Consider the following 27,685-nt stretch of genomic DNA (forward strand, 5'->3'; position numbering starts at 1 on the left):
AGATAGGTTGGAGGTGGAGACCAAAAAGCGTCTCAGGATTGCTTACTTTGGAACCAGGTGGACATGAGAGGTGACAGTGTTCACAAGGAGCTGAGTTGAATGTGACTCTAACCTGAGAGATGTCACTGGGCCTTGGCAGGGGCCTACTTGTGGTGGTAATGGTAGTAATGAATGAAAAAGTAAAACATTCTCATTTTTGTAATAAAAGATTCATTAGCGCACACACTCAGATTCACGCAGTCATCTGTCCTTTAAAGAACATTTTAACACCTTCCACTTTGTGTGTTCAAAGCTAAAGAGCATACAAGGTAAAGATAGGCAACAGCACCTGGACCAGATCAGGGAAGAGGAGCGGCAATGCTAGGAATGCTGGAGTGCCCTTCGCATTATACCCTCAACCCTTGGAGAGTTCTTTATTCCTTATTAGAACTAGACAATAGAGCTGGAGAGATGGCTAAGTGGGTAAGAGAGCTTGCTATACAAGAATGAAGACCTAAGTTCAGATGCCAGCACTCATGGCTACTCATGCCTGTGATTCCAGTACTGGGGGCCCAGAGACACAAGGGGCACTGGGCCTTCCTTGCTGTCAGCCTAGCTACAAGTTCAATGAGAGATCCTGTCTCAGGGAGTAGATAAGGGCGAGGCAGGCAGAGCAGGGGAACTGGTGTCTTCCCCTGGCCTCTGTGCATGCACATATATCTCTCTAGCTGACAGTGTGAACCCTGGGAGAGCGGGGCCTAAAAAACGAGTTGAACTTAAGTCTTGTGCAACAGCCAACTTTATTCAAAGCATCTAACAATTTGTCCTCTCAGGGTTAAGAAGTGTCACCTGAGTAAAGTGTACAATCACAAGGATGCCACATTTGGCAAAAGCCTTTTTTTTCCATAGAGGCACAGCTGAAGTAAACTCACTCCTACCTGCTACACCTAGGAGGAGCATGAAAATATTCTAAGAACAAGTTTGTGTTTTAAAGAAACTGAGGTCATAGGACTCTTGTTTTTTTTTTGGAGATTTCTTACAAGCACTCAGAATTCTCACAGGACCCTATTCTTGAACTGTGCTCTGACACACACCAGACAGGCACATACAACACACACACACACACACACACACACACACACACATAGAGAGAGAGAGAGAGAGAGAGAGAGAGAGAAAGAGAGAGAACAAGAAGCCTTGAGAGGCTCAGAGGCTCCATATGCTTAGTTCTAACTCACATGAGAATTGCCAGTCTCAAGTCAGCACAGGGTCTTCAACAAAGGACTGGAGTCCCCTGATGTCACCTCTTACATTATCTTTATTTGCCTTTGTGACTTGAATGCATTGGAATCACTTCCAATCTCTTCCTTCCCCTGGTATACCCTCCTTAAAGAAAGCTGTATGGTGTGTGTGTATGTGTGTGTGTGTGTGTGTGTGTGTGTGTGTGTGTCTGTCTGTCTGTCTGTCTGTCTGTCTGTCCAAAACCCGTGTTCCTCAAGGGCTGCGGAGGCCTCCTCACATCCTGCTTGGCGCACCTTGTCTGCAGGGTTGTTCCATAGCTGTTCCTTGGCTGCAGGAAATGGATCTCTTACTAAAAGACCATTTTGTCCTATGTCATCAAAGGAACGGGGACAGTTTGCCAGCTGTGCTGGGTAACCTTCCTGCCAGGGCTGCCATGTGAGAAACAAGCTTGACAGAAGCGACTCCTACGAGGCACCAGGAAGCTAACAAAACCCAACCTGGGATGAAGTGGCTGCAACCTGCCCAGCTTTGAAACCAGCATATGCTTTCAACTGTGTAGCACTAACACACGTCTTAATTTGTTTAGGCACCAATAGGCTGTAATTGATACAAGATAGGATGTAACTTTAATCAAAATGAATAAAAAGTACCCAAAGAAGCAGTTTAAATGGAGCTTAGGAAACAGAGATTCAACAGAAAGCTGCCCTGTCTTGACTCACATCTTTAAAAAGACAGTGACAGAGGCTAACCCTGTTACAGAAAAGGCCAGCATCAGACAGTGCAATGATAAGCTTTATCCTCCAAGGTCGCCCTTTTAACCTTTAGTCTCCAGGCTGTAGTGACCAGCTACTGAGGGAACAAATACGGTCCAATTTGCTATCCCTTGCAAAAAATCACACCCCCAGTGTCCTGCATTTCAAATATGACTCCATACATTTGGTTAGGGCAGCTCCATTTCCCCCTTTCCATTATTCCTCAGTGAACTGACAAATTGAATTTCAGAGCCTGTGAAGCTGAGGCTGAGACCCTCGCCCACAGTGACTTCCCACTGCGTTACCACTACAGCATGACAGAGCCAGCTGGCTTCATGATCTTCGCTGAAGAAGAAAGATGCCAGGCACTCCGAGGAGAGCGTGCAGAGAGCCAACCTCTCATCTGTCACGGGAGAGAACTAGACACCGACCTCTTTGGGGTTTTTTTCCTTATCCCAAGGCAGATTCCCAGAAGAAGGGTTTTTCGGTGGTGACTGGGGTTTTCCATCCCTGCTAGCTCTCACACTTAAATGCACCAGCCTCTGACCCTGGAGGCACCTGCAGGAGATACTAGCCATGCTTCTGAGAGGCCCAAGTGCCCAAGTGCCCAAGTGCTGAAGGATGGAGCTTCATTGATTTGTGAATGCTCACAGAGATTGATGACTGTTATTCTTTTCAAAAGCTTGTTTTGTTTTGTTTTTTCTTTTGTTTTGTTTGGGTGCAGATCCACAAGGCAGTGTCACATGGCTGGGAAGATGGCTAAGTGGATAAAGGGCTTTCTGCAAAAATGTGAGGAAGGATTCCAATCTCTAGAACTCAAACAAACCCAGGCAGGCAGGCCTGGTGGTTCTGTAAACCTGGGTAGTGTTCACAAGGCAGGGGAGCCACGGAGCAAATAGACTGGCTGGACTCACCAAAGTAGCCTGCTCCAGATCCAGTGAGAGACCCTGGTTCAGAAAATACAGTGAAGGACGTAAGAGTCAACTTTTCTAGTTTTTCTGAAAATGTCCTTTGTCCAGGTTTATCCAAGCTAGGATCCAATCTAATGTGTTATATCACAGCAATAGAGAGGTAAGATACATGTTCACAAACATACATACACACAAATACACACACACACACACACACACACATATGAAACAAAGAAGCTAGTGAAAAAATCGCCATGACGGAGTCAAAACATTGAAATTTCCAAAGGAAATTAACTTGTTCCGTTCATTCGTATTTCTTAGTCAATTTGTGTGCTTATGTACCTGTTTATGTATGTGTGCATGTGTGCACATGTGTAGAGAGGCCAGAGATCAACCTCTTCTCCATCTTTTTTTAAAAAGAATTATTTATTCAATGTGTCTTTACTTTTATGTATGGATTGCACCACTGAGGCCAGAAGAGGATGTCAAATCCCGTGGAATTAGAGTTATAAATGTTTGTAAGCCACCATGTGGGTGCTGGGAATTGAAACCAGGTCCTCTGGAAGAGAAGCAGGTGCTCTGAACCGCTGAGCTGTGTCTCTAGCCCAATCCACCTTACGATTTGAGAGAGGGTCTCTCACTGAACTGGGAGCTCACTACCAATTTGCCTGGCCAGCCAGCTCCATGGATTCCCCAATCTCTTCCTCTCTAGCACCGAGATTGCACACTAACATCCACACCTGGATCAAACTCAGGAGTTGATGCTTGAATAGCAAACACTTTAGTAACGAAGCTATTGCCCAGCCCTGATTTGCCCCATTCTTTGAAAGAGTAAGGTGGTGATCAGGAAGACGGCTCAGTGGATAAAGCGTGTGCCATGCAAACACGAGGACTGGAGTTTGGATTTCCAGCCCCCACACAAATGCACATGTGTGGTGGCCACTTGTATAGCACTCGGCAGGACCAGAGAGAGGATCCCCAGGCAGACTGGCTAGCTTGCTAGCCAAAACTGACAGCCTCTAGGTTTATTGAGAGACCCTGCCTCAATATATAAGGTGAAAGGCAATTGAGATAGACACCGAAAGCCAACTTGGACCCACATACACACATGCACACAAGTGCACATCACACACACACACACACACACACACACACACACACACACACACACACACATACACACACACACACCAAACGCAGATGTGAAAAAAAGAAGATACACTTGGGAATTTTTTCTTAGTAGGGTTTCTCACATTGTTACAATGTATTACACACTACACAGGACGCGGCTCTGATGATAAGGTCGCAGGAAGAGTAATCTCAGAATTTCACTGTGCATTTAGAGCATCTGGGAGGAAATCTGCTTAACTTTGTTCAGTCAAGTACTTTCCAATGCATCTCTCTGGGGACAGTCCTTGCTCCCATGTGCCTCCTTTTTCAAGTCAAGAAACAGTGTGAACATTGCATTAAGTGCCTTAGAGTCTTCCAGAGGCTTGAAGGTGGGAAAGTGCACTGATCAGCTGGCCCCAGGGAGACTCCAGAGGCATCTGCACTGGTCTCTGGCTTCTGAAAGGCCCTGTGGGCCAGACAAGTGCTCAGGACAGATTTCCATGCTGGGGTAGGAGGGGTTAGGAAGCAGGGGCAGGGCAGGAATCCCAGGGCCACACCTTCTTTCTAGATTTTTCCCTAAAGCTCCCTAAAGTTCCTTCAGCACTTCTGAGGGAACATAGAGGGCACACAACCTTAAGTGTCCCACAGCCCACAGGGTTTCCTTTGACTAGACATGAGTGAGTCTCTTATCCAGTACCCAGAGGGCACTGAGCCAGAGGGAGAGCAGAGGACTTGGAGCCAGAACAACGTGGGTCAGTAATATGTAGGAAGTGCTGGGGATTCCCCTTTCTGAACCTTATTTCTTCCTCAATCTTCTAGGCACAGTGGAAGTGCTTAGCTCAGAGGATTGTGAAGATCTTGCTAGATATTCAAGAACATTTTAAAAATCAGAATTCAATAGAAATACTAGCTAATTTAAATTTACTGTTAAGGATATTTTTTTTTCCTGACCTGTGCGGCCTAACATCATGGAATTTTCCCAATGTGTCTAACAATTACTAAATACTTACTGTGTCCCAGGCACTGAGATGGGTGCTGATAAAGAATGCGGAAGGCAGCCTCTCTGATCCTTTACCTTCCGTCTGGGAGACACGGGATGCTAAGTAATGACAGTCCCCCCCTCCCACCCCCAGGCCTGATTATTTTAAATGGCTATACTACCTATAACCTCCTCTGAGATGTGTTCAGGAATGGTCCACACATATTGAAAATAATTAATTAGTTTAATAAATTTTAAAATGTAGCACTGGGGGTAGCCTTAAAGCCAGTTTGCTTTTGGCTACATTCAATTGTACCAAACTTGTTTCCTATGAAAATGTAATAGTTCACTAGATGTTAGTAAGTTCTTGGTCTGGTAACTTCAGACACCGTAAACAGTCCGGCCTCCGCTTTAGAGGTCCAGTGTGCACTGTGACTGTTGAAGCATTGTGTAGCAAGGAGACTTCTGCCATGTTCCACCTGCCATCCCCAAGCTTGTCCAACCACAGAGCACACCTGCACCTCTTGAATACAGAATGTGGTAAATGCACAGAGCAGAAAGATCAGCCTTACATCAGCTCGGTAAAGTCTCTGGAAACCTGGCATTGCTCACTAACCCACACAACTTTAAACAGGCAGCTTCCAGGTCTTAAGGCTTCACGTAGGCTGTGTATCTGGGGGACACACAGAGACAATACCAGAAAGATGCATTTCTTTACACGGACAGTAAATCCTTTTAATCAGTGACTGGCATGGGATGCGACTGAAGCAGAAAGGATGAGTTTGTATACCTTTTTGGAGAGGAAAATAATGTTTTGGATTTTTGTTTTTCAACAGTAATCCTATTAATTTTTATTGTAATTTTCAGGCTTTTTAAAAATTATGATTTTTGTTGTCCTTTTAGGCACCCACAAGCCCAGAGTCCCCCAACAGGCTGTGATGTCACCTCAGGACATGCAGATACAGCAGCTGGGTATACTGTTGCTGAGGTAACCTGGTACCTTTCCTTCAGTCCCGACCCAGTCCGTGGGCGTCCCAGTCCAAGTCCATGGGCGTGGAGCCTGTCTGTGACTGCCTGGCCCCGCCATGAAAACATGAAACTTATAGTGATATTTTGAAGTTTTTGAGACAAAAACCCAGCTAAAGAACCCTGGTTCAGTGGAGGGACAGGGAGGCACAGTGAAGAAAGAATCAAAAGCCTGGCAATTTGCTGCTGAGAATAAACGCTGGCTGCTCCCCGAGGTGATTTGCTGAGTGCTCCACTCTGCAGCCGCTGGAGCCTCTCTCTGAGAGAGGACCTGAGGTTCTCTGGTAGCACTTTGATACCCTGCTTGAATTCAGCATGTGAAATGGAGGCGTCTCTCTGTGACTTGGAGCCCACAGCAGGCTTTGAAGTCTGATCCAATTTTTGCTGCCTCCTATTTGATGTTGAAAGGGTGAAATGAAGAAAATGTACAGTTTTTGCCAGTAACTCTGCTGAGCATATGTAAGATTTAAAAAAAAAATCCTTTGGACGATGTGCTTAGAAATGGCAGATTAATACCTTCCGATAGGTTTTCTTTGTTTCTCTCTTAAGGATAAAAATTAAGTAAAGATGAGAATTAGCACATGCCTGTTTTTTTTTTTTTTTTTTTGGTTTTTTGTTTGTTTGTTTGTTTGTTTGTTTTTTTCTGCCCCGCTTTGTGAGTGAATGAAGAAGGGATTGGGTGCAAATGTGTGGGGCAAAATGTACTGCAGCTTGGCTCCTAACTGCCCCAGGAGAGGACTGTCACTCAGTTCTATACAAGACCTAGGAAGCATACAAGTATTGCCAATGCAGTCAGGGGCAAAGGTCCCTTAGTTTAATGGAAAGCCTGTTCTTAAGGCTACTTCATCAGAGGGTAAAATGGCCTTTCTCTCACTGGATCTTTTGGCAGCTCTCAGTTGCTGGAACCGATGTGTCACCTTCTCTGGTGTACCACACTGCCTCAGCTCACCAAAGACTGAGCCCCTGTGAAGACTCTCTCAAACCTGGTAAGGAAGACACTCGGAATACACAGTGTTTGACCATTTGTACGCTGGTATATGTCCTAAAAAGTCACTAGGCAGGCCTATCTAGAAGTCAGGATCCAATTAGTGAGACTATGTAATGTTAACAGGAAGCCATAAAGGCTGGGGACAATATTTATATTTAAAAGTAGCAGTTTTAAGATGGGCACAGTGGCACAACCCCAGCACTTGGAAGGTAGAGGCAGGAAGATCAGGATTTGTAACCAGCCTTGGATACCCCTCAAGTCTGGGGCCAGCATGGGTTGCAACAAGATTCTACCTCAAACAGCCAAATGCATACAACAGTGATAGCAGTTACCTCCTGCGGGTGTGCTTAAATGAACATCAAGGGCCGCATTCCCTTGTAAAAATCCTCAAATTATGAAACTGTTCCAAAACTTCTTTTGTTATAGCAAAGATAAAGAGATATCTAGATTGTAGCAGAATCTTCTAGGTCAAAATCTCTGGCTTAGCAATGAATATGGACTTGGAGAATACTTCTGCACTCTGGGTAGCAAGGCCATCCACCTAGCAAAGGATGTCTCACCACTTGTCTTTAGAGCCGAAGAGTTCTGGTTCTTTTTCTAAACTCTTTGCTATTCTATACGGTAGAAGTCAGTTTCAGACTAGAATCATTGCTTCTGGGAGAAGAAGTATAGAACATGATTATAGAAATTATATTTATGAACATATATAGCCCTAGTTCAAGGGAAAAAAATCTTGGGACTGGAGTGATGTCTCAGCAGGTAAGAACACTGATTGCTCTTCCAGAGCACTTGAGCTTGATTCCTGTTCACTGTCACCTATAACTACAGTTCCTAGGAGTCTGGTGACATTTTCTGACCTTCATGAGCACTAGAAACACATGTGGTGGACATATACATATGTACTGTATGCAAAACACCCATTTACTTAAGATAAAAATAATAAAATAAAAAAGAAAGAAAGAAAGGAAGGAAGGAAGGGAGGAAGAAAGAAAAAAAGAAAGAAAGAAAGAAAGAAAGAAAGAAAGAAGAAAGAGAGAAAGAAAGAGAAAAGAAAGCTTTCTACTTCAAATATGGTTGTTAGACCCAATGTCAACATGATCTGCTTTGTTGAAAGGTATAGTTATTTCTCACCTCACTCCAAAATTCTTCTTTGCCCATTTTTCCGTCAGTGCAAATGCAGTGTAATTTGATGTGGAAGTGCATTTGAATGTGTGCTGTCTTCCAGCCCACATGGAACATGTACTCTTATCAAGCAGACAGGATGAGACAGACTCGGGTGGTGGGAAGGCGTGGAGGCAGGAGTATAAGGGAAGTGTTCACAGAGAATCCACAGTCGTGAAGCAGAGGGCTATGAATGCTGGGGCTCAGGGGTACCTCCTTTTTCTCCCATTTTACTCAGTCTCGGACCCCATCCCACATAATGATGTCATACATTTTGGGGGAAGGGGGCTCTTTCCTCTCTAGTTAAACCTCCCTGGAAACTCCCTTAAAGACATGCCGTGGCATGCACTTACCAATGCCTTCTGTGTCTTTTATTCCAATCTCATCGGCAACGGAAACTACGTATCACACACAACAGCTCTACAGCAGTATTCACATGTGTAAACTGCAAGGGGCAGCAGCTACGTGCAGGAGGGCTGTGTGGGGACCAGTGAGCCAGCGAAGGGCACTGCTCACAGCCTGGCTCACAGTAAAGGATGCTCAGGGGCTGTGGGGACTTGCCATTTCTACAGAAGTACTCAAGTATGAGTAGCTGGTGGAGAAAGCTAGTTCTTACTGTAAGGCACTGAGTTGTGGTGGGGTAGTTCAGGAATAAACACATACTGCGTGTCTAGCCAGGGGTGTAAAAGAGACGTATTGCATTAAAATTATCTTTCAAGTCTTCAGAAACTAGTCTCCAAAGTCAGACTTCCTAAGAAGGTGCAGATTGGACCTTTAGAAATAGCTCTTAGGTACTTTCTTGAAGCTGTCTCTTCCTTCCAATCTTGGGTCAGTCACCATGCCATCACTTTTGTTTTCTCCTTATACTCTATAAATATGGCATCTACCCCGAGTGGTTTCCCTGGCTCCTTTCTCCTCCCTCTTATGCACAGAAGTCTAAGATGCATTTCTGAGGTGCAGCTGGTCACACCATTCTCTTTCTCCACTCTTCATGGTTTCCCCAGCCCCCCACTATCAACTCTTAACATGTCCTTGAAGGCTTCCTATGTTCTTGTGCTGGTCTCCCTTTCTGGCCCTGATGTTCACTGGTCCCTCTTTCTCCTTCTATGGGTCAGAATCCCTGAGCTACTCTCTACTCTGTGGACATGCCTTGAGTATTCTTTCTTCCCTGGCTTTGTGTTGGGATCCTCTGTGTTCTTCATGGTCCATGATGATCCTTACTCTGTGCCCTTTGGCTCCATACATAGTATTTCTCTCATCCGGCCATGTGTTCTGTCTGCTTCCATGCTTGTGGCAGATTCTAAACTCTCTGGGATCACACTTTATGGTTACTGAGGATTAAACCTCATTTCACACTTGCCTACTTTTTACCACTAAGCTACATCCTCAACCTCCTGAACAAGTTTCTCGGGCATCCAAAGCCAAAGTGGAATACAATGGAAGCAAGAAGCAAAAAAAAAAAAAAAAAAAAAAAAAACAAAAAAACCCAAAAAACAAACAAAAAAAAAAAAAAAAAAAAACCAAAAAACCCCAAAACTACTGGAGTAAGCAAGCCGTAGAAAAGACACAGATGCTAAGACATAATGGGACAAACCAAAGTCTTCCGCAATTTAGGTACAAAGCCGTGCCGATGAATGCTGATTGTCAACTTGCCTAGATTTGGAATCATCAGGAGCCACACCTCGTGGAGTATGGAGAAGGGGCTTTCCAGAAAGGTTTAACTGAAGAGGCAAGGTCCCCCTGAGAGGCTGGGCATCACCAGCTTATGGGCTGTCAAGGTTCCCCTGAGAGTGGGCAGGGACTAATTAAGGAAGGCAAAGCAAGCTATGCCTCAGCTCTGCTTCCTGACTGTGAATTCAGTATGCACAGGTGGGTCACACTCCAGCCTCCAGAGAGAACCACACGCTCAAACTGCAGGCCGAAATAAAACCTTCCTTCCTGAAGACGCTTGTGCCAGGTATTGGTCACAACAACAGGGAGAGCAATAAGAACGTGCTCATAGAACAAGTGGCTGTGGATGCAAGTGGTTTCCTTTTATTGTTGCTGCTTGTTTCTTTTTTGTCTTTTACTTTGATATTGGAGGTGGCCTCCAGCTCATGGAGATCCACAAGCCTCTGCCTCCTAAGTGCTGGGATTATAGCCATTATGCCTGAGTCATTCTCTGCCTTTGATGGCCCATTATTTCAACCTGGTTTTGTGGAAGACAAAAAGAACATTCTGTGACCTTTATGATTTCTTAAGGCAACACCAGCACTCAGCAGCTTTCCTCCTGACTCCAGGAACAGCACCACAGTGACAGAAAGACCCTGGTGGGTCAGGGCCAGGGAATAAACCCTGAGTGCTTAGTCTGGAGCTCTAGAGAAGCCACCAAAACAGTCTTAAAGCTGGGATTTGGACACCGCCCTTAGCTAGAGCCCAAGACTTTTCCCAACTGACCTGCATGAGCTCAAATATACACAGTGCATTTAGAAAGAGATGGGCACCCACCACTTTGCCATTAATCCAACCAGTCAAATATTTAATAGGATTGACAGGAACATGTGCAAACTCAAACTGATTCTTACTTACTACATAAAGATGTATTTCTTGGGCATTTATTCTTCTTTTTGTTTAATCAAATGTTTATTTTTTAAATTCCTATTAATACTTTCTACATGCCAGAACCTATCCTAGGCTGCCAATTTCTGAATCATCTTGAAAGCCCTGTGTTGTTTGTTGTTTGTTTCTAAAAAGATAGCTTCCTGATTTGCAGTCTGGTAGTTTTGTGGATTATAATAAAAAGAAATTTTAGGAAAACAATTATCCACTAAAAGTAACTAGAAAAGTAACCGCACCTTTGGATATTTCACTTATGTCAAACTGATTTCAACTTTGTCTAAATTTCTTCCTCTCAATTAGATCGCTCTGAATCCCTTTATTAATCTTGTCAGGCACCAGGAATTGCAGGTGGCCTGAAGTCTGAGTGTCAGTGAGTGACGGTTACATTCCTGATCACCAAAGTGCTTGCATTCATTTTGCAAATATAACAGAGTGCTCCAAAGCCAATGCTGTCTTTGCAGTTAACCTTCACTGAGACCTCTGTCCAAAACTGGGCTCTCTAAAAGTGTCCCTGCCAGGAGTCAAGGATTTCTTATGGGTCTACATTTAATAAGAAGTTTGAGAGATGAAGAAGAGGCAGAGTCCACAAAAGTGGCCGGCTCTCCCTCCTTGCTCAGAGTTCATAGTGAAATCTGACTATGGTGAAGGCTGGAGGGAGAGAGGCCCACTGGCAGTTGGTGACTGGAAGCCATGAGTACGTCTGCCGGGCCACCACTGCAGAGCCCACAAAGCTCCCTGCCTTAATTAGTGTCCCATTGCTTTGAAGAGACACCATGACCAAGGCAACTCTTATTTTTCAAAAGTGGGGGTTTGCTTGCAGTTTCAGAGTCCATTGTCATCAGAGTGGGGAGCATTATAGTGAGCATGGTGCCAGAGCAGTAGCTGAGAGCTGCAACCTGATCTGCAGGCAGAGAGAGACAGAAACAGAGAAAGAGAGACACAGAGGGACAGAGACACAAAGACAGAGGTGCACAGAGAGATAGACACAGAGAGACGGACAGACACAGAGAGAAATAAACATAGAGAGAGACAAAGAGAGGGACAGAGACACAATGACAGAGACACAGAGACACAGAGACACAGAGACACAGAGAGAAACAGACACAGAGAGACAGAGACTGAGCCTTGCAAGGGGTTTTAAAACCTCAAAGCCCATGCCCAAGGAACACATTTCCTCTTCCAACAAGGCAATACCTACTCCAACAAGGCCATATCTCCTAATCCTTCTAATCCTTTCAAACAGTTCCGCTCCCTGGTGATTAAGCATTCAAATATATGAGCCTCTGGGGGTCATTCTTATTCAAACCACCACACTCTCCTTAGTCTTCCAGGATCTGGTCTTGTCTCTGCCCTGTTGGGAAGCTCATTACAAAGTCTGTGACAGCATTTCTGCCTAGATTGTTCCTGCCTTGGCAGTGCTGCCCATGAGAGTTAGGTTGGGATGCACTTCCTGCCGCTGCCAAGTCCTGGCATTGACCCAGGACATCAGGACCACAGCTGCCAAGGAAGACAAGACAGTGCTGTACACGAGCCAAGTCAAGGTCTGAGCATCCAGGAGTGATGCCTGTGGCAGGACTGTGAAATGAGCCTGGATGGATTCTGATTTTAGCTTCTATGATATCTTAAGTGATGCATGTAGGTTGCTCCATTATTCTTAGCCACCTTCTTTATTTCATTTTAAGCTTAACTTTAAAACCAGACATGGAATTGCTTCATGGTAGAAACGGAGTTATTGGTTTTCATTGTACTTCAGCTTGTTTTCTGAAATTGGCTATAGTACTTTTTTCTGTTGTTGCTATTGTTGTTGTTGTTGGTGGTGGTGGTGGTGGTGGTGGTGGTGGTGTGTGTGTGTGTGTGTGTGTGTGTGTGTGTGTATGTGTGTGTGTATTTGAGACAAAGACTTGCTATGTAACCTTGACTGGTATCTTAATTACTTTATAGTGCCATGATAAAAATACCCAAACCAAGGCAGCTTATATACAAAAACATTAATTTGGGGCGTATGGTTTTAGAAAGTTAGAATCTATGATCATCATGACAGGGAGCACAGTAACAGGCAGGCAGGCAGGCAGGCATGATACTGGAGTAGTAACTGAGAGCTTACCTCTGATCTACAAACGTGGGCAGAGAAAGAGCTAACCAGGGATGGTGTGGGCTCTTGAGACCTCAAAGCCCACCCTACCCACCCAGTGATATACCCCCTCCAACAAGACCACTCCTCCTAATCCTTCCCAAACAGTTCCACCAACTCTGGGAACAAACATTCAAACATACAAGTTTATGGGGGCCATTCTCATTCAAACCACCACAGCTGGCCTGAAACAAATTGCCACCAACCACACTCAGAGATCTGCCTTCCTCTGCCTCTCTGGTGCTGGGGCTAAAGGCATGCACCCAGCTCTTGTATTTTAGTGGACTTTGAGTCTCTGTTTGAATGTTTCCAGAACACTGAGCAAAAGAGTGAATGATTTCAATATAGCCCTCTCCACATTATCCCTGTTTTTGACATGTTCCAAGGGATTCCCTGTAGCTCCCTGGAATGTCACGTGCTTACACTGCAGCAGCCCCTGCTCCAATCCTAGCACCATAAAAATGGATTTTTGCTGCAGTGTGATTCATTTGAAAGCCAGTATTGACACATTATTAACTAAGGGTTCATTCTGTGTGTTGTGCATTCCATGGGGTTTGACAAGCAGATAAGGCAGCTATCCAGCATATGGTCTAGAGCAGTCTCCCTGAGCTACAAACCTCACCTGTGCCTCCACCTATTTTTTCCTCTCTCCTGGTGCTCAAGCCTCTAGAAACTACTGATTTTTTTTTTTAACTTTATTGTCTCCTGTTTCCTGGTACAGGCAGTATATTTGTAGTTAGGCTACAGGTGGGGCATAGCCCAATCCCTGAGAAAAAGATTTAATCATAAACAAAAGTGAATCTGCTTTGTCCTTACTCTAAGATGGATTTCAATCCTAAAATGGAGGCAGGCTGGTTTGTTATCCCCTGACTTGCTCAGCCTGCTTTTATTTACATCCCAGGCCCACCTGCCTAGGGATGGATGACTCTGCCCACAGTGATGGCCCTCCCACTTCAGTTAGCAATGTAAGAAACTGCTTCGTAGGTGCTGGTGAGATAGCTTAGCAGGTAAAGGCACTTGCCAAGCAAACCTGGTAACCCGAGTTTAAACCCCAGAACCCACGAAAAGGTGGAGGAAGAGAAAGGACTCCATAGAATTGTCCTCTGACCTCCACACTTAAACTCTGGCACCTGCACCTGCATGCAATAATAATAAATACATTTAACAGAATAAAGAAAATACCTCACAGACATGGCCACAGGCCAGTCTGACCTGGGCAATGCTTTAGCGGAGGCTCCTTCTCCCCAGGTGACTCTGGGTTTGTGTCAGGATGACAGCTGAGGCAACCCTTATGACATCAAGTTCTTTAGCCATTTACACTCTTCACAGAGTCTGGACATCTCAGGGGTGTCTCCACTAGAGGAAGTACAGGAAGAGAGAACCGCCAGGAAGACCCTTAACTGTACCATTGTGACCTGTGAGGGACAGCAGTTTTGAGGAACTGAACAGGCAAACAGTAAAGTCTCCAGCCACTCCCTGCCCCCTTCTGCACTAAGAAAAGCCCTTGTGATAGGGATGAGGTTGGTGTTGGTTTTTATTTTAAATTATGGGATACAAACTGCTTAACATGGAAGTGGACAGTAGAGTGGATGGTTATCATGGAAACACCTTTGCTTGTACAACAGGCATCAGCACCCAGGGCCGACCACCCCTTAGCCCTCAAAAGCCTTTTCAGTAATAAGGCTCCAGATCTTCTCCCTGGGGTAGCCACACAAGTGTGCAGTCCAAAGCATCATGGTTTAATCATGCCTGTTGTTAAGCTTTGTGTAGCCAGAACCACACACATGTACTCTTTGGTGGGTAGCTTTTTGTTCTGTTCTGTTTCTTTTTAAAAACTGAATTGTTTGTTTTTACTGATGTATAGTACTCCATTTTGAGACTAGACTTCTGAGTTCATCCCCCTGTTGATGGACATCTGAGCTGCTCCCAGTTTGAAGTTCCTGTAAAGAGGAGAAGTCCAGGCATGATGGCCCCACATGCTTAACAGTGTGGCATGACAGACTTGGAGGTCAAACGTAGAGCAGCGCCACTCTCACAGATCTATATCCATGTGCAAATTACTTACTCTCCCTGTGACTGGCATTCCTTAAGTCTACATGAGGCATAATACTTCTGTTCTGTGTGGAGCGCTTAGCATAGTATTTCATGTGCACAAGCATTCAGCAAACATTTATCAGACAGAGGTGTGCTGGCTATTTTTACGTTAACTTGACACAAGCTAGGGTCATTTGGGAAGAAAGAATCTTAACTGAGAAAATGTTTCATAGGATTGGCCTACAGGCAAGTCTGTAAGACTGTTTCTTCATTGATGATTGATGTGGGAGGGGCCCTTCCCCTGGGCAGGTGTTTCTGGGTGGTATAAAAATGCCGGCTGAACAAGCCAGGAGGAAGGAGCCTATATATAACGTTCCTCCATGGCTTCAGCTTCAGTTTCTGCCTTCAGGTTCTAGGCCTGGCTTCCCTCAGTGATGGACTATTACCTGGAAGTCTAAGATAAAATAAACAAGTTGCTTTGGGTACTGTTGTTTTACCACAGCAATGAAACTCCTACTTTAAGGCGGAGTGGTTATGCTTGTAGCTCAAGGCAATGTTTCAGCTCCCATATTGAATTCTCTACCAACTACTTATGGGTACTACTCAGGTAACCACCCAAGAAACTCAACCAAGAGGTGGACCCTCAGGAAATGTGAAGAGATGACACCCCTGGGCCAGCTTCTGGCCTACACTCTTCTTAAAGGTTCCAGAAGCCTCACAGTGTTGTCTAGCAATATGGTCAATGGTCCACTATGAAGTCCATTATAACCAAGCTACTGTATTATTTACTTCACTGGTTAGAACTTAGTGTTTTTAGGTTTCTGGTCTAATTTGGCTCAAAGGCACAAAATAAAGGACATAAAGTAATGTGGAGGAAGGGACACAGTTGCAAGGTCCAGGTGTTAAATTTAGTGTGCTGTTGGGTTTAACCTAGTACAACTGTTTGTTTAAAGAAGAATAGATATATTTCCCATTGAGCTATGAGTCTGTTGATGTCGTTAGATCAATGATTAGAAAGGAGCCCATAGTAAATAATGGAGAGTCAAAAAATCTGTGATTTTTCTCCCAACCATCATCACCACAGTAGTGCCCTCTGGGCCTCTGTGTTCAGGTTACCAAGAGAGTTTAACTGAACACGGTCCCCGGATCTCCACCCTCAAACCCCTCAGCCATATTCTGTTTACCGAGTATCACTGATACTTAAGCCTTTTCCTAGGAGAGAGAGAATCTCTGTGCACGCTTGATGCCCTGGTGGGTTAAGGGGATTTTTCTAACTCCGGGCTTGTCCTTCAAAACTGAGAGTCCAGTTCTGAGCTTGCTGTGAGGACAGAGCTTGACCCGTGCACAAACCTAATCTCATTTACTTACTCCCAGCGGCCATTTCTTGCTCCAGTGGGAGCTACTTTTGAAAGTTCTGCGTCTCCTTCACACCACTCAAATGGTCGAGTCTTCTGGCCATGCTGAAACTAACTCTGGTCTAGGGGCTGTGACTTTGAACCTTTGCTGTATTGAGAGAGCACAGGAGGCGGTTAACTGGAATTTTCCAGATCAGGCAGCTTGTGTAACTGAAGATAGTTGTGTGTCGTGAATCCACCTAAAGAGTGGACAGAGAAGTCACAGTCCCACTGACTCAGGATGGTTTCTTTCTTCACCACCTGGAAAGGTCTGAGGGTGCCCAGCAGTGAGCACAGGCCGCCCACAGACAATGACCTACTATCACAGGAAGACCGGGTTTTCCCAAAGCCTTGGCTTTTTAAGCCAAGAATTAATGACACCCCTCTCCATTAAGTCTGTGCTAGGTGTCTAAGCGGACTATTTAAAGAACGAATTCAAACAGGTCTGAGAACCAAAATGAAGGAAAGCTCAGAGCTCTTAATTGCAAAGGACACAATGGCTGGGCTCTCCCAGCGGCCACACCTCCACTTTAAATACCTGACTCTACATTTGGGCAGAAATCAGATGAGAGCGGAAGAATCCTACGGTTTGTTTCTGCTTCTAATGAATTCATCCTCTGAAGGAAAGTTACCGCACGCACCGACTGACTCATTCTCCTGGACCTGAATGTTTGGGCGGCCTGTCAAAGGCAGACTACCCAAGGATCCATTTACTGAGTGCTCATTTCATTCCCCACAGTGTTGCATCTGCACATGCCCTGAACAGGCATATTCTGCTGTATGATCTTCAACTTGAATTGCCTTTCAGTGCCAGGACAACCTTCATTTCTTGTAAGCTGCTCGTCCTTCACTCCAGAGTTGCATCCTTTCATTGCAGCTGTGAGGGAAGTCCCCACCTCAGAGGGCAGTTTCGTATGCTATGAGAAGGCACTGGGAAGTGCGCATCACATGCTTACTCCTGTGTAGAAGAGGATTAAGAGAGGTGCTCTTTAATGTAGCACGCTGAGCAAACTCACCCACATGTGCCTAGGGGAACTCATGTAAATAAACACTGGCTAGTGGAGGTGCAAATGTATACGAGGTAGAGGTCTAGCTTATTCCAGACAATTCTGAACAGCGACCCTGGAGAGACTGTCTTCTCTGCAGCACTCTGAGGAATGATTGTCTAGGGTGAGCCCACAAGTCCTTTGCAGGCTGTTTTATACCGTGTCTTAGTTAGGGTTGTATTGCTGTGAAAAGACACCATGACCATGACAACTCATAAAGAGAAACATTTAAGTGGGGATGTCTTACAGTTCAGAGGTCTAGCCATTATTGTCTTGGGGGAAAGCATGTCGGCAGGGGGCAGACATGATGCTGGAGAGGTAGCTGAGACTTCTACATCTGGATCAGCAGGTAGCAGGATGAGAGAGATTTCTGCCTTCCATGTTAGTATCTCTATTGGTGGTACACATGGTCAGGTCTTGTTTAGACAGCCATATTGTTGAGGTATCATGGTGAAGCCTCCCTGTTGTTTCTAGGAGACAGTCTCGCCATAGATGTGTTCTGGTCTTCTGGTTTCTAGGAGACAGTCTCACAGTAGATGTCCTGGGCTTCTGGCTCTCATAATCTTTCTGCCTCCTCTTCCAAGACACCCCTTGAGCCTTAGGTGTGGAAATGGTATATAACATAGATATATCAGTTAATCTCCCTGTGTAGCCCTGACTGGCCTGAAGCTCACTGTGTAGACCAGGCAGGACTAGAAATCACAAGGTTTAAAGACACGCACAGTAGAACCAGTCTTACCTTGGGATTCTTCTGCAAAAGACTGACATATTGAGTTTCTTCGTCAATTTTACTTTTTAAAATGAAAATGACTGCTTTACGGCTATTCACTTTTCCATGCTTAATAAAGGAGGAGAGTGCTTTGCAAAATTCTATATTCAAAGTTGAAACGTCAAAATTGAGGTGTCACACAACTTTAATCCTAGCACTCAAGAGGCAGAGGCAGGCGGATCTCTGTGAGTTGAGGCCAGCCTGGTCTACAAAGAGAGTTCTAGGATAGCCAGGGCTACACACAAAGAGACCCTGTCGCAAACAAAAAAGGAAAACAAAATGAGAAAGAAAGAGAGAGAGGATTATTTTCCATTTTACTTTGAGCTTCTTATGCTATGGGGTTAATGTTTTCTGAGTCATGTTTACATGCTAATTTGTACACAATATAAATGAGTGCTGTGTCTGTTGTCCTGGGTGCTCTTTTTCCTCTGGTTCTTGTTTGTGCTGGTCTGAACTGTGATGTTAACTTTTTTTTTTTTTTTTAAAACTTCTTTGGCCACTAGTTTCATGAGGCACAGTGGTCTCAGAGATGTCATTTCTCTGTTTTGAAGTTTGAAGTTTTCCTTCACTAAGGTATAGTTCCATAGAATTTACAGGAGAATCAAGATAGAAAAATTCAAAATTTAACCAAATCTCAAATACCAGTTATGTTAAAAACCTTGACTAAAAGTCTGGGGGATGTCTGCTTTGTTCTAGGCCATAAACTAACATTTGGTAAAAACTGAACCTGCTAGATCCTGCTAGACCAAACCACGTCTGAATTCCCAGAGCGGCAGGAGTCGGAACGGATTAAAAAGTTGAGGGCCAGAAATGAAGCTCTCTGTTGCACGCACTCCAAGTCATCCGCTCCCTCCTGTGGTGATGGTGCTTTCTGTACTTAAGGAAGGATTATTTTTTCTCCTAAATGCTGGTCATAACTCCATGTTAACATCAGGGTTTTTGGGTTTTCTGTTGTTTGTTTGTTTCTGTCTGTCTGTCTGTCTGTCTGTCTGTCTGTCTTTCTTTCTTTTCCCTAGATGTTGGTCATGACCCCATTTTAACAACACATTGCTCCTGTACCCAGTTTCATCTGTGGTTTCTGGAACCTCAAAGTTACACTTTAAACCACTCAGCACCTGAAAAGGATTTTCTGCCATGTGGTGAAACCCTCCTCAACTTTCCCTTTTCACTGGGGAAACTGGGAAACTTCGAGTCATGGCCCTGTGCCCCATGGGGATGAACAGGATTTAACTCTAAAATCTGCAAAACAAATACATAGGCATGAGTCAGTTTATGTGTAGTGTATGTGTGTTCATGTGCATGTGCGTGTGTGTGTGTGTGTGCGTGCGTGTGTAGTAGACACACATATGCACACATATTAAAAAGCAGATCAAGAGGCCAGAGAGATGGCTCAGTCAGTAAAGTACAAAGGTCCTGGATCCCCTGGAACTGCAGTAATAGATGGTGGTAAGCCCCCTTGTTGGTGTCAGAAATGGACCTCAGGTCTCCTGGAAAAGCAGCCTTAATGGCCAGCTGAGTACCTCTCCAGCACCAGCATTCAAGCATCGGCGCTTACACTTACCAGGCACTTCAGAGAACATGGGAGAGCTGCTTTATATTCATAGCAGCCTAATGTTCTGCTGCTCATTTGGTTTGAGTAATTTCCCCTCTTCAAAGATCTTCCCCATCCTACAGATCCCGATAAGTGGCCAGGCTTCCGTCCCACTCAACGATAGGATTTCCACTGTGCTCAAACTGCAGAAGAAAAAAAATAATTCAAACCTTCCCCTGCTTTAGAAAAAACACTAAGGGGTGACTCATTAGAAAAGAAATAAATGGCCTGTGTCTACATGCAAAACTGTTTGCCTGAAAATGAGAAATGAAATTTTTTGGGGGTTTTTTAGTCTATTAAAGAGGTCAGGATGAGAGAGGGAGAGAGAGAGAGAGAGAGAGAGACAGAGAGACAGAGAGAGAAGAAAGGCTTCCTACATCAACCTTTTTGGAGACGGGTGTCAGTGGATGACTGACTCAGCAATGCTGCCTTGTGAGCTTATCCACCATACCTAACTGCATTACCCTAACCAGAAGGTTTTGGTTGAAGTATAGAAAGACCTCAACGATGTTGATTCTGGGTCAACCGGAGAATGACATTTGATCAGCAGAAGTGGCGAAGTGTTTGATGTGGTACCCAGTGTTCACTGACTGAGGACTTGATTCAGGTGAAGGTGTTGAGTCTGGATGACTTTTCCCCAAAAGGCCCATGTGATAGAGGTCTGGTCCCTAGGGTGGTGTTATTAGGAGGTAGTGAGCCCTTTGAAGGAGCTGTTAAAGTTTTTAAGTCACTGTGGTGTTACTCCGGGGGAGGACTCTAGGACCATGGAATATTTTCTCTATCTTCTTCATCTCTCCATCCCTTCTTCCCTCCCTTTCCTCCCTCCAAGCTCATGGGGTAAATAGTTTTCTCTGCCATGTGCTCCTGGCCATTGCCATCTGGTGCCTTCACCAGAAGCCCAAACCAACGAGGCTGTCCAATCTTGAACTGGAACTTTCAAACGAGGAGATACAGAAACCTATTCTCATTATAAGTTGATTGCCTCGGGTACTCTGTTATAGTAACACAAGGCTGACTAATTAGCAGGCAGTCTGTAGGGTAGAAATTAGTTTAGTTTCAAACAGCGTCTTAGATCTCACATTCAGTCATATGTTGTAAATATTCCCGGTCAACAGTTGTCTCCCTAGGAGTGGAACTTGTGAGACAGGACACAGCCATCTGCCTGAACAGCAGGGGACACTGTGGGATGGCATTTCTATCTTATTGTTTGCTACAGTCACATTTGTTATGAAAATGAGAGAGAGAGAGAGAGAGAGAGGGAGAGAGAGAGAGAGAGAGAGAGAGAGAGAGAGAGAGAGAGAGAGAGAAATAGTAGCCCTTGGAAAAGTCTATAGAGGTCAAGGTACCCCGGTGAGGTTGCTCCAAGGTTTATTTTGTTGTCTTCAATATTCTGGATGAAAGAGAAATTAAGTAGGTTATCTGATTGATAAGCATAATCATTTTAGATTTGCATCATGCAGAGGGATGGTCTCAGCCTCTCAGAAAGGAGAGAGTAGCTTTCCTTCCTCTTTCTCTCCTCCTCTGCTCAAACCCTTTTCCCATAGCACCACCTCAGAAATCCCCAGGCCTGTGTTTCGAAGGCATCAGGCTTCAGTAATCAGTGAAGAACGCTTGCAACAACCCTCTTCCTACAGCAGGTTAAAACACATCAAGTACACTTTGATTTTAATGATGAAAATATATTGCATTAGAGAGCACAGAGGTTCTACTATTATTTTGGTAGAAATTCCCAACTGATTCTATTCAAATCACTTCTCACACAGAAACATCTGAACCTGGAGATTAAGGGGCTTGACTATTGATGTACCAAAGGGGAAGATGAGATATTACAGTTCAGTTAGGAGAGCTCTTTAGGTTTCTCTGGATCTGTTGGCCTGAAGTTTGGTTACATCACAAGCTTGTATGTTTGAACACTTAACCCTCAAGTGGTGGCGATGTGTGTGGAAGTTGTGGGGCCTGGTTACAGAGGTGGCACACTGTGGTCAGGTCTTCGAGGCTTGCCTGGCCTGCTTCCTGGTAGATGAGGACATAGGTTCCCACTGCCATGCCTTCCCCATCAGGGTTTGCTGAAGCTGAAACTCTCCTGAACTGTGAGCCAATTTCTTCTCTCTGAAGTTGGTTTGATCAGGGGTTTTGTCATAGTCACAAGAGAAATAACTAATACATTTGGTGACTAAATGTTGGTCAGGTGGCCAGCTATAAGTGGCCAGTAGGGAAATTCCAATGCCTTCAATGGCACTTTCATCAATTAACTTACTACAAACATTCACACTAAACATAAAGACACTGCAATCTATAGAGCTCACAGATCACACTGGTCAAAAGAAAATGTACGCACAGAAGAGCAAAGGGCCCATCCATTTGAAGAAGTGCGGGTGTAACCGGTACCCTGCTGTCTTCCCGGTAACTCCTCAGAGGGCAGCATGGTTAGTCGAGTGTGTGAGTGCACAGCTTCAGAGGACTGAATCCAGGTTTATATAGTGACCCTTAGTGATGAAGTGTAGTGCTCCACACCTAAGCCAGGGGGTTACAACTTAAAGGGGGATGATGTCAATCCAGCCCTTAACATTGTCATGTTTTCAAAATGAGATACCCAGGGAAGTGAGTTTCAAGAAAGATTATATACATATACACATACACGTACACGTACACGTGCATGTGCATATACATATATGCATGCATATATATATATGCATGTGTATATATGCATGTATATTATATCTATCTATATGTATGTATGTATGTTATTTCTATATAGAGGATGAAGGGGAAGTGGCACAGTTATAAACTTGTGTATACATGAATGAATACACAGTTATAATGTTGACACCCCCAAAAAAGAACGTAGAATGGAAACTGCTGCTCACCAGCATCGTGACCAGATGGGAGTTGATGAAATGAATGTCAACGAAATCTTTGTGAGCTTGTGATTCTTAAGTGATCACATGAATTGTCTCCCGTGACCACAGATTTTAAGTAATGCTCAAGAAGGCTCTGTATGATCCAAAACAGATGATTACAGAAGGCATTGTGTCCCCTTTCATATTTTAGAACATCACACAGTCATTTTGTGTGTATGCACTTTCATGCAGTTGTATGTATGTATGCTCATGTATGTGCATGTGTAGAGGTCTGATGTTATTCCTCAGTCACCCACCTTGTTTTTTGAGACAGGGTTTCTCACTGAGGCCTGAGCATCCCTGACTGGGGGTAATAGCCTGTTTCTGCTGCCTGAATGCATTATAAGCACACACTACTATCCCAGATTTTGGTGTGGGTATTGGGGATCTACCTGTCCTCAAGCCAGCATGTGGGTGACAGAGAAACGGTCCGTGTAATGGTTTCATTAAGTTTGACCCCCATAGACTCATGTGTTTGAATGCTTGGCCCTAGGAAAGGCACTATTAGGAGGTGTGGCCTTACGGGGAGATGTGGACTTGTTGGAGGAAGTACGTCACTGTGGGGTTGGGGTTTGGGGTTTCTATGCTCAGGCTCCACCCTGTGTGAAGGAAAGCTTCCTCCTGGATGCCTGTAGAAGACAGTCTTCAGATCAAGAAGTGGAACTCTCGGCTCCACCAGCACATGCCTGCCTGCACACTGCCATGCTTCCTGCCATGATGATAACGGACTGAACCTCTGAAACGGAAAGCCAGTCCCATTGGAATACTTGCCTTTGTAAGAGTTGTCTTGATCATGGTGGGGGCAATAAAACCCTAGCTGAGACAGTCTTTGTCTTCATGCCTGCATGAGGGTAGAAAGGAAATTTTCTGCTAAGCAGATCTTCCTCAAACAGACACCTCTGGCAGCAAGGACAAGTGAACATCACTATGAGGAACACCACACTTTCTGCTTCCTACAATGAGAATAGCCACATGTGTGTGTGTGTAAAGTCATAGCTTACATAGTCTTTTCAGTGACCCAAATTCTGAAAAGTCTGATTTAACACTTAGGATTAGATAATGGGCATATCCTGTGTGGTGACTTTACATGCAAGCAGCAGTATTAGAACCACCCAAGAAGCCCTACAATAGAGCTTCAATGTGTTACACTCAGACAACAGTGATGGACTGTAGTTGAGTTGTTGTTGTTGTGCCAAGAGATGCTAAAGCTCTGTGCGTGTACAGAGCAGCTAAGCAGGGCAGGGCACTAGAGCTGCCTGTATAACCTCTCTCTGTATCAAGCCAATATCCCCATTTTTCTTGGTGGGCTGTTATATGGGAAAGACCATGAAACCTAACTGTGTCTGCTAGTTTTTTCATCGCTGTAACAAAAAAAAAAAAAGTCAGGAGAAAATAACATTAAGAATAGAAAGATTCTATCCCATCATGGCAGGAAAAGTGTGACGGAGGAGGTCACGTAGCATCTGGGGAACAGAGAAAGAACAAAAAATGAAGGCCCTCATTGATTTTCTCCTTTCCCCTCTTCCTCCCTCTTCCCCCCCCCCCCACCCCTCTCTCCTGTTGTTTCTTTTTGTTGTGGTTTTGTTTTGTTTTGTTCTGTTTTGTCTGTTTTTTGAAACAGGATTTCTCTATGTAGTCCTGGATGTCCTGGAACTCTCTCTGTAGATCAGGCTGCCCTCAAACTCACAGAGATTGCCCCTGCCTCTGCCTCCCCAGTGCTGGGATTAAAGGGATGCACCACCTCCTGGCTCCCTCTTTATTTCATTCTTTATTTCAATTAGGCTCCCGGGCTGTGAGCCGGTGCTGAATCCATAGTCAGGGTGGGTGGCCCCCATTGGCCCATCCTTTGCAGAAATGCCCTCATGGACGCACCAAAAGGTGTGCTTCACTCATTCCTAGGTCTTTTTTGGTGAAAACAGGTTGGCAGTTGAAGTTGATCATCAAACTCATTTGTACAGAAGTTGTTTTCAAAACCTCTGAGTTCTCTAAGAAGTGGTGTGTAAAATCACAAGAATATAAACAGAGGCAGAAAGAGTGCCTGGTGTGTTGTTTGCTGGTAATGGGCCAAGGGTGAAAACAAGACAGTGGGGGAGTCCAGGGACTTCCCTCTGGGTACAGACTCCAGTGACAAAGAACTCAGAAATGCCAAGAGTGGGGGTACACTGAGTGCTTGGTTTGTTTGTGTTTAAAATATAATTTCCACTCAGATGGCATTGGTTTGCAGTTTCATGACTTTGTTTGGATCTTCTGTTGCTCAAGTAAGAGGCAAACCCCATAGCTGTTTGAAGCCCCGACTTCCAGGGTGGCACTCCACAGATTGCTGGGGCACATTCTGCAGAGACGGAGTACCTACAACATCGTTGCTTATCAGGGAGACTACACTGACTTCATATGGGAGCTTCCCTTGAAATACCAAGGCTAAGCCACAAAAGCGGTTTTGAAACTTGTAGGGACCATTGGTTTAGGAATCTGATTACAATTGCAGGGCTGTCAGGGAACTCGGTTTTTAGTGAAAGATTAGATAGTCTTTTGCAAAGATGTCCAGGGATAAGGGCTACAAAAACTGAAACCAGTGGCTTATGCATCCTAGTTCAAGAGGCCTCTTTCCCTCCTCCTCCTCCTCCCTCTCCTTCTCTTCCCCTTCCTCCTCTCTTCTTCCTCTGCTTCCTCCTCCCCTCCTCCCCTCCTCTTCCTCCTCCTCTTCCTCTTCCTCCTCCATCTGTTCCTTTTCCTCTTAAGTCCTCCTCCTTCTTGTTTTAAGGCAAGGTCTTGCTGTATATCCCAGAATGTCCTGGAACTTGCAATCCTCCTGCCTCGGTCTCCCAAGTGCTGAGATGACCTGGGGTCAGGGGAGGAAATTCACAGGATCACTTGAGCATCAAAAGTGTTGGGACCATGGACGGTGACACATGTCTGGATAATAAGTTGGTATTTTTCTTTTAAAGCTATTTTTAAGCCCCCAAGCCTACCATTCCCCCTTAATAACCTTATTAGAGGAAGAACAGAAATAGCATCTGAAAATATCAGAAACTTATAAAATTATGTCCATAATCACGTTTGTGGCCACATTTCCTTTATTTGGGGTCCAAATGCTTCTCCAGAGAGCACCAGCTAAATGTAATATCCTATTGCCTTTCCCCAGGTTGGTAGGGATAAAGACAGTTTATGGTGTTCATCAAGTAAAGCCATCTTCTCACGACTGCAGCCGTTCGGGTTATGACGATGTAATGCGATGCCTGGTGGGTTAATGCAGCCTTTGAGGGATACTCTCCAGAGTACACGGGTTTGCCTTTGATTATGTGTTAGCACTGTCTTTCCTGGAGCTAATGGGATGGAGAGAGGGGAAGGCAGGGAGGGAGAGAGAGAGGGACAGAGACTGTAGAGCCAAACCGCTATTTCTCAAGCTTCGAACTCAGAACGGTGATCCTGTGGCGAAGCAGGAGTCAGGGGTCTGTGATGTTCTCCTGACCTAGAGTTAGCCACTTCAGCTGTTCTGTCTGCAGGACCTTACTCGTCACAAGGCGCTTGTCATTAAGAAAGCTGGAATATTTGAACACAGGAGTGTAATATCTGCCTAGACTCCACATAAAGAATCTGGAAGACTCAGGAGTCCAGGAAACTAACATGGTATCAGGGAAGACCTGGGGCGAATGCACTAAACTTCTAGAACTATCATTTCAAATGCGGGGAAAACAGATTGAGGTCTTGCACAAAAATCCTTGGCTGTAGAGAGTCTTCCAGTCTGTGGAGAAAAACCTCACTGTTGCTTTAACAGGGTTAGGAAAATGGCTGGTGAGGGAGAAGAGACCCAGATGCAGCACATTAGAGCTGTGGTTGAGGTGGCTATGGTTTCATTCTTACAAACAATTGTAAAATGTGCATGTGTGCACGCACCTGCAGTGCATGTGTGAAAGTCAGAGGACACCATCAAGTGTCGGTCCCCACTCTCAACCATGTTTGAGACAGGTCTCTGTTGTTTGCTGCACGTTCTGTGCCAGCTACCTGTGAGTGTCCCATCTGCCCACGGGAGAGCTGGGGTACAGACGAATTGCCTCTAACATCCTCTTGGGTTACAGGGATTCCTGGTTAGGTCCTTTTACTTACACTGCTTCACCTACTGAGCCATCTCTCCAGCCCTCATCTTCCTTTTTATTTAATCTCTTACGTTAGAGAGCCTTGAGTTACAAGACAAAAAATAATAATGTTTTATATTGGATCTTTGTGAACAAAATAACAACACACTTCCATTTCACAGACAAAAGAAGCAGCTACTGTTGCCCAGACTCATCCACCATTACTCCTGGGATCCATTTGCTCCTTGGACCAGTTGGCTTAGGGTTACAGACGCCTCCTCTGGAGCACCCTCCCATGCAGAGTCAAGCACAACGCAGAAAAAAGCTTAAGGGGGTACTTAATGGAACCGGAGTTCAGGAGAAATGTCTCATGGGAAGGCAAAGATAGATCCTCTTGTCTTGAGTCTTTGTCTTTAGAAACTTTCAATGAGCTGTATATACAAACTGGCTTCTGTCCTGGTGGACTGGCCTTAAAGCTGTACTCCATGTCCTGAGGCCGAGCAAGGAAGAGCTGGGTGACCTCTTTGGCCCCACACAGAGGATGTGTGTTTGAGATAGGAGATTGTTAACTGTGGATTTGTCCCCCTACTCTCATTAGCTTGGGGGCAGGCAGGCCTGGCTAAGCAATCTACTGTCATCAGCTTACCCTTTATTTAGCTTTGTGGTTAGTTTAGTGCCCACGCTGCTCTTTCGTATCAGTTTTCACTAAGCAGTGGTAAGACTTTGGGGTTTGCTTGTGGGGCGGTTAGTATATGAGGTTTTTACGCTGGTGGTTTCTCCCAAGTCCCCAACTCTTTGCCTTCCCTGACAACATCAGAGCCAAGATTCAGCCCAGGTTTTTCTGGTCTGTCTCCAATGGCAATCCATCACTCTGCTCCGTGTCGTAAGGCGCCTTGCTCTGCTTTTTGGTGGAGCTTCCTAGTCATTACTGCAAGACCAGCCGGGCTGGTTGCGTTTAGCAAAGGACTGTTCTGATTATTTGATTATGAAGAACAGACGTC

The 27,685-nt window shown here is 44.9% G+C and overlaps 1 protein-coding gene across 11 annotated transcripts in view; it reads left to right on the top strand.

Annotated features, from left to right (window-relative positions):
- Positions 1-27,685, top strand: part of Myo3b (myosin IIIB) — a 390,070-nt gene that overhangs the window by 303,885 nt on the left and 58,500 nt on the right. For 7 of the 11 annotated variants that reach the window (NM_177376.4, XM_017319039.1, XM_006499745.4 and 4 more), the window contains 2 exons: positions 5,877-5,961; positions 6,889-6,985. The exons of 1 other annotated variant lie outside the window; for it this stretch is intronic. In NM_177376.4, the coding sequence (NP_796350.2) occupies positions 5,877-5,961; positions 6,889-6,985 (182 nt within the window). Of the gene's footprint in view, positions 1-2,223; positions 2,599-5,876; positions 5,962-6,888; positions 6,986-18,816; positions 18,876-23,202; positions 23,943-27,685 lie in introns of those variants that run through there. 3 more of the 11 variants (XM_017319042.2, XM_017319043.2, XM_017319041.1) reach the window with 3 other exon arrangements.

This window comes from Mus musculus, chromosome 2 (assembly GCF_000001635.26).
Source record: "Mus musculus strain C57BL/6J chromosome 2, GRCm38.p6 C57BL/6J".
Lineage (NCBI taxonomy): Eukaryota > Metazoa > Chordata > Mammalia > Rodentia > Muridae > Mus > Mus musculus.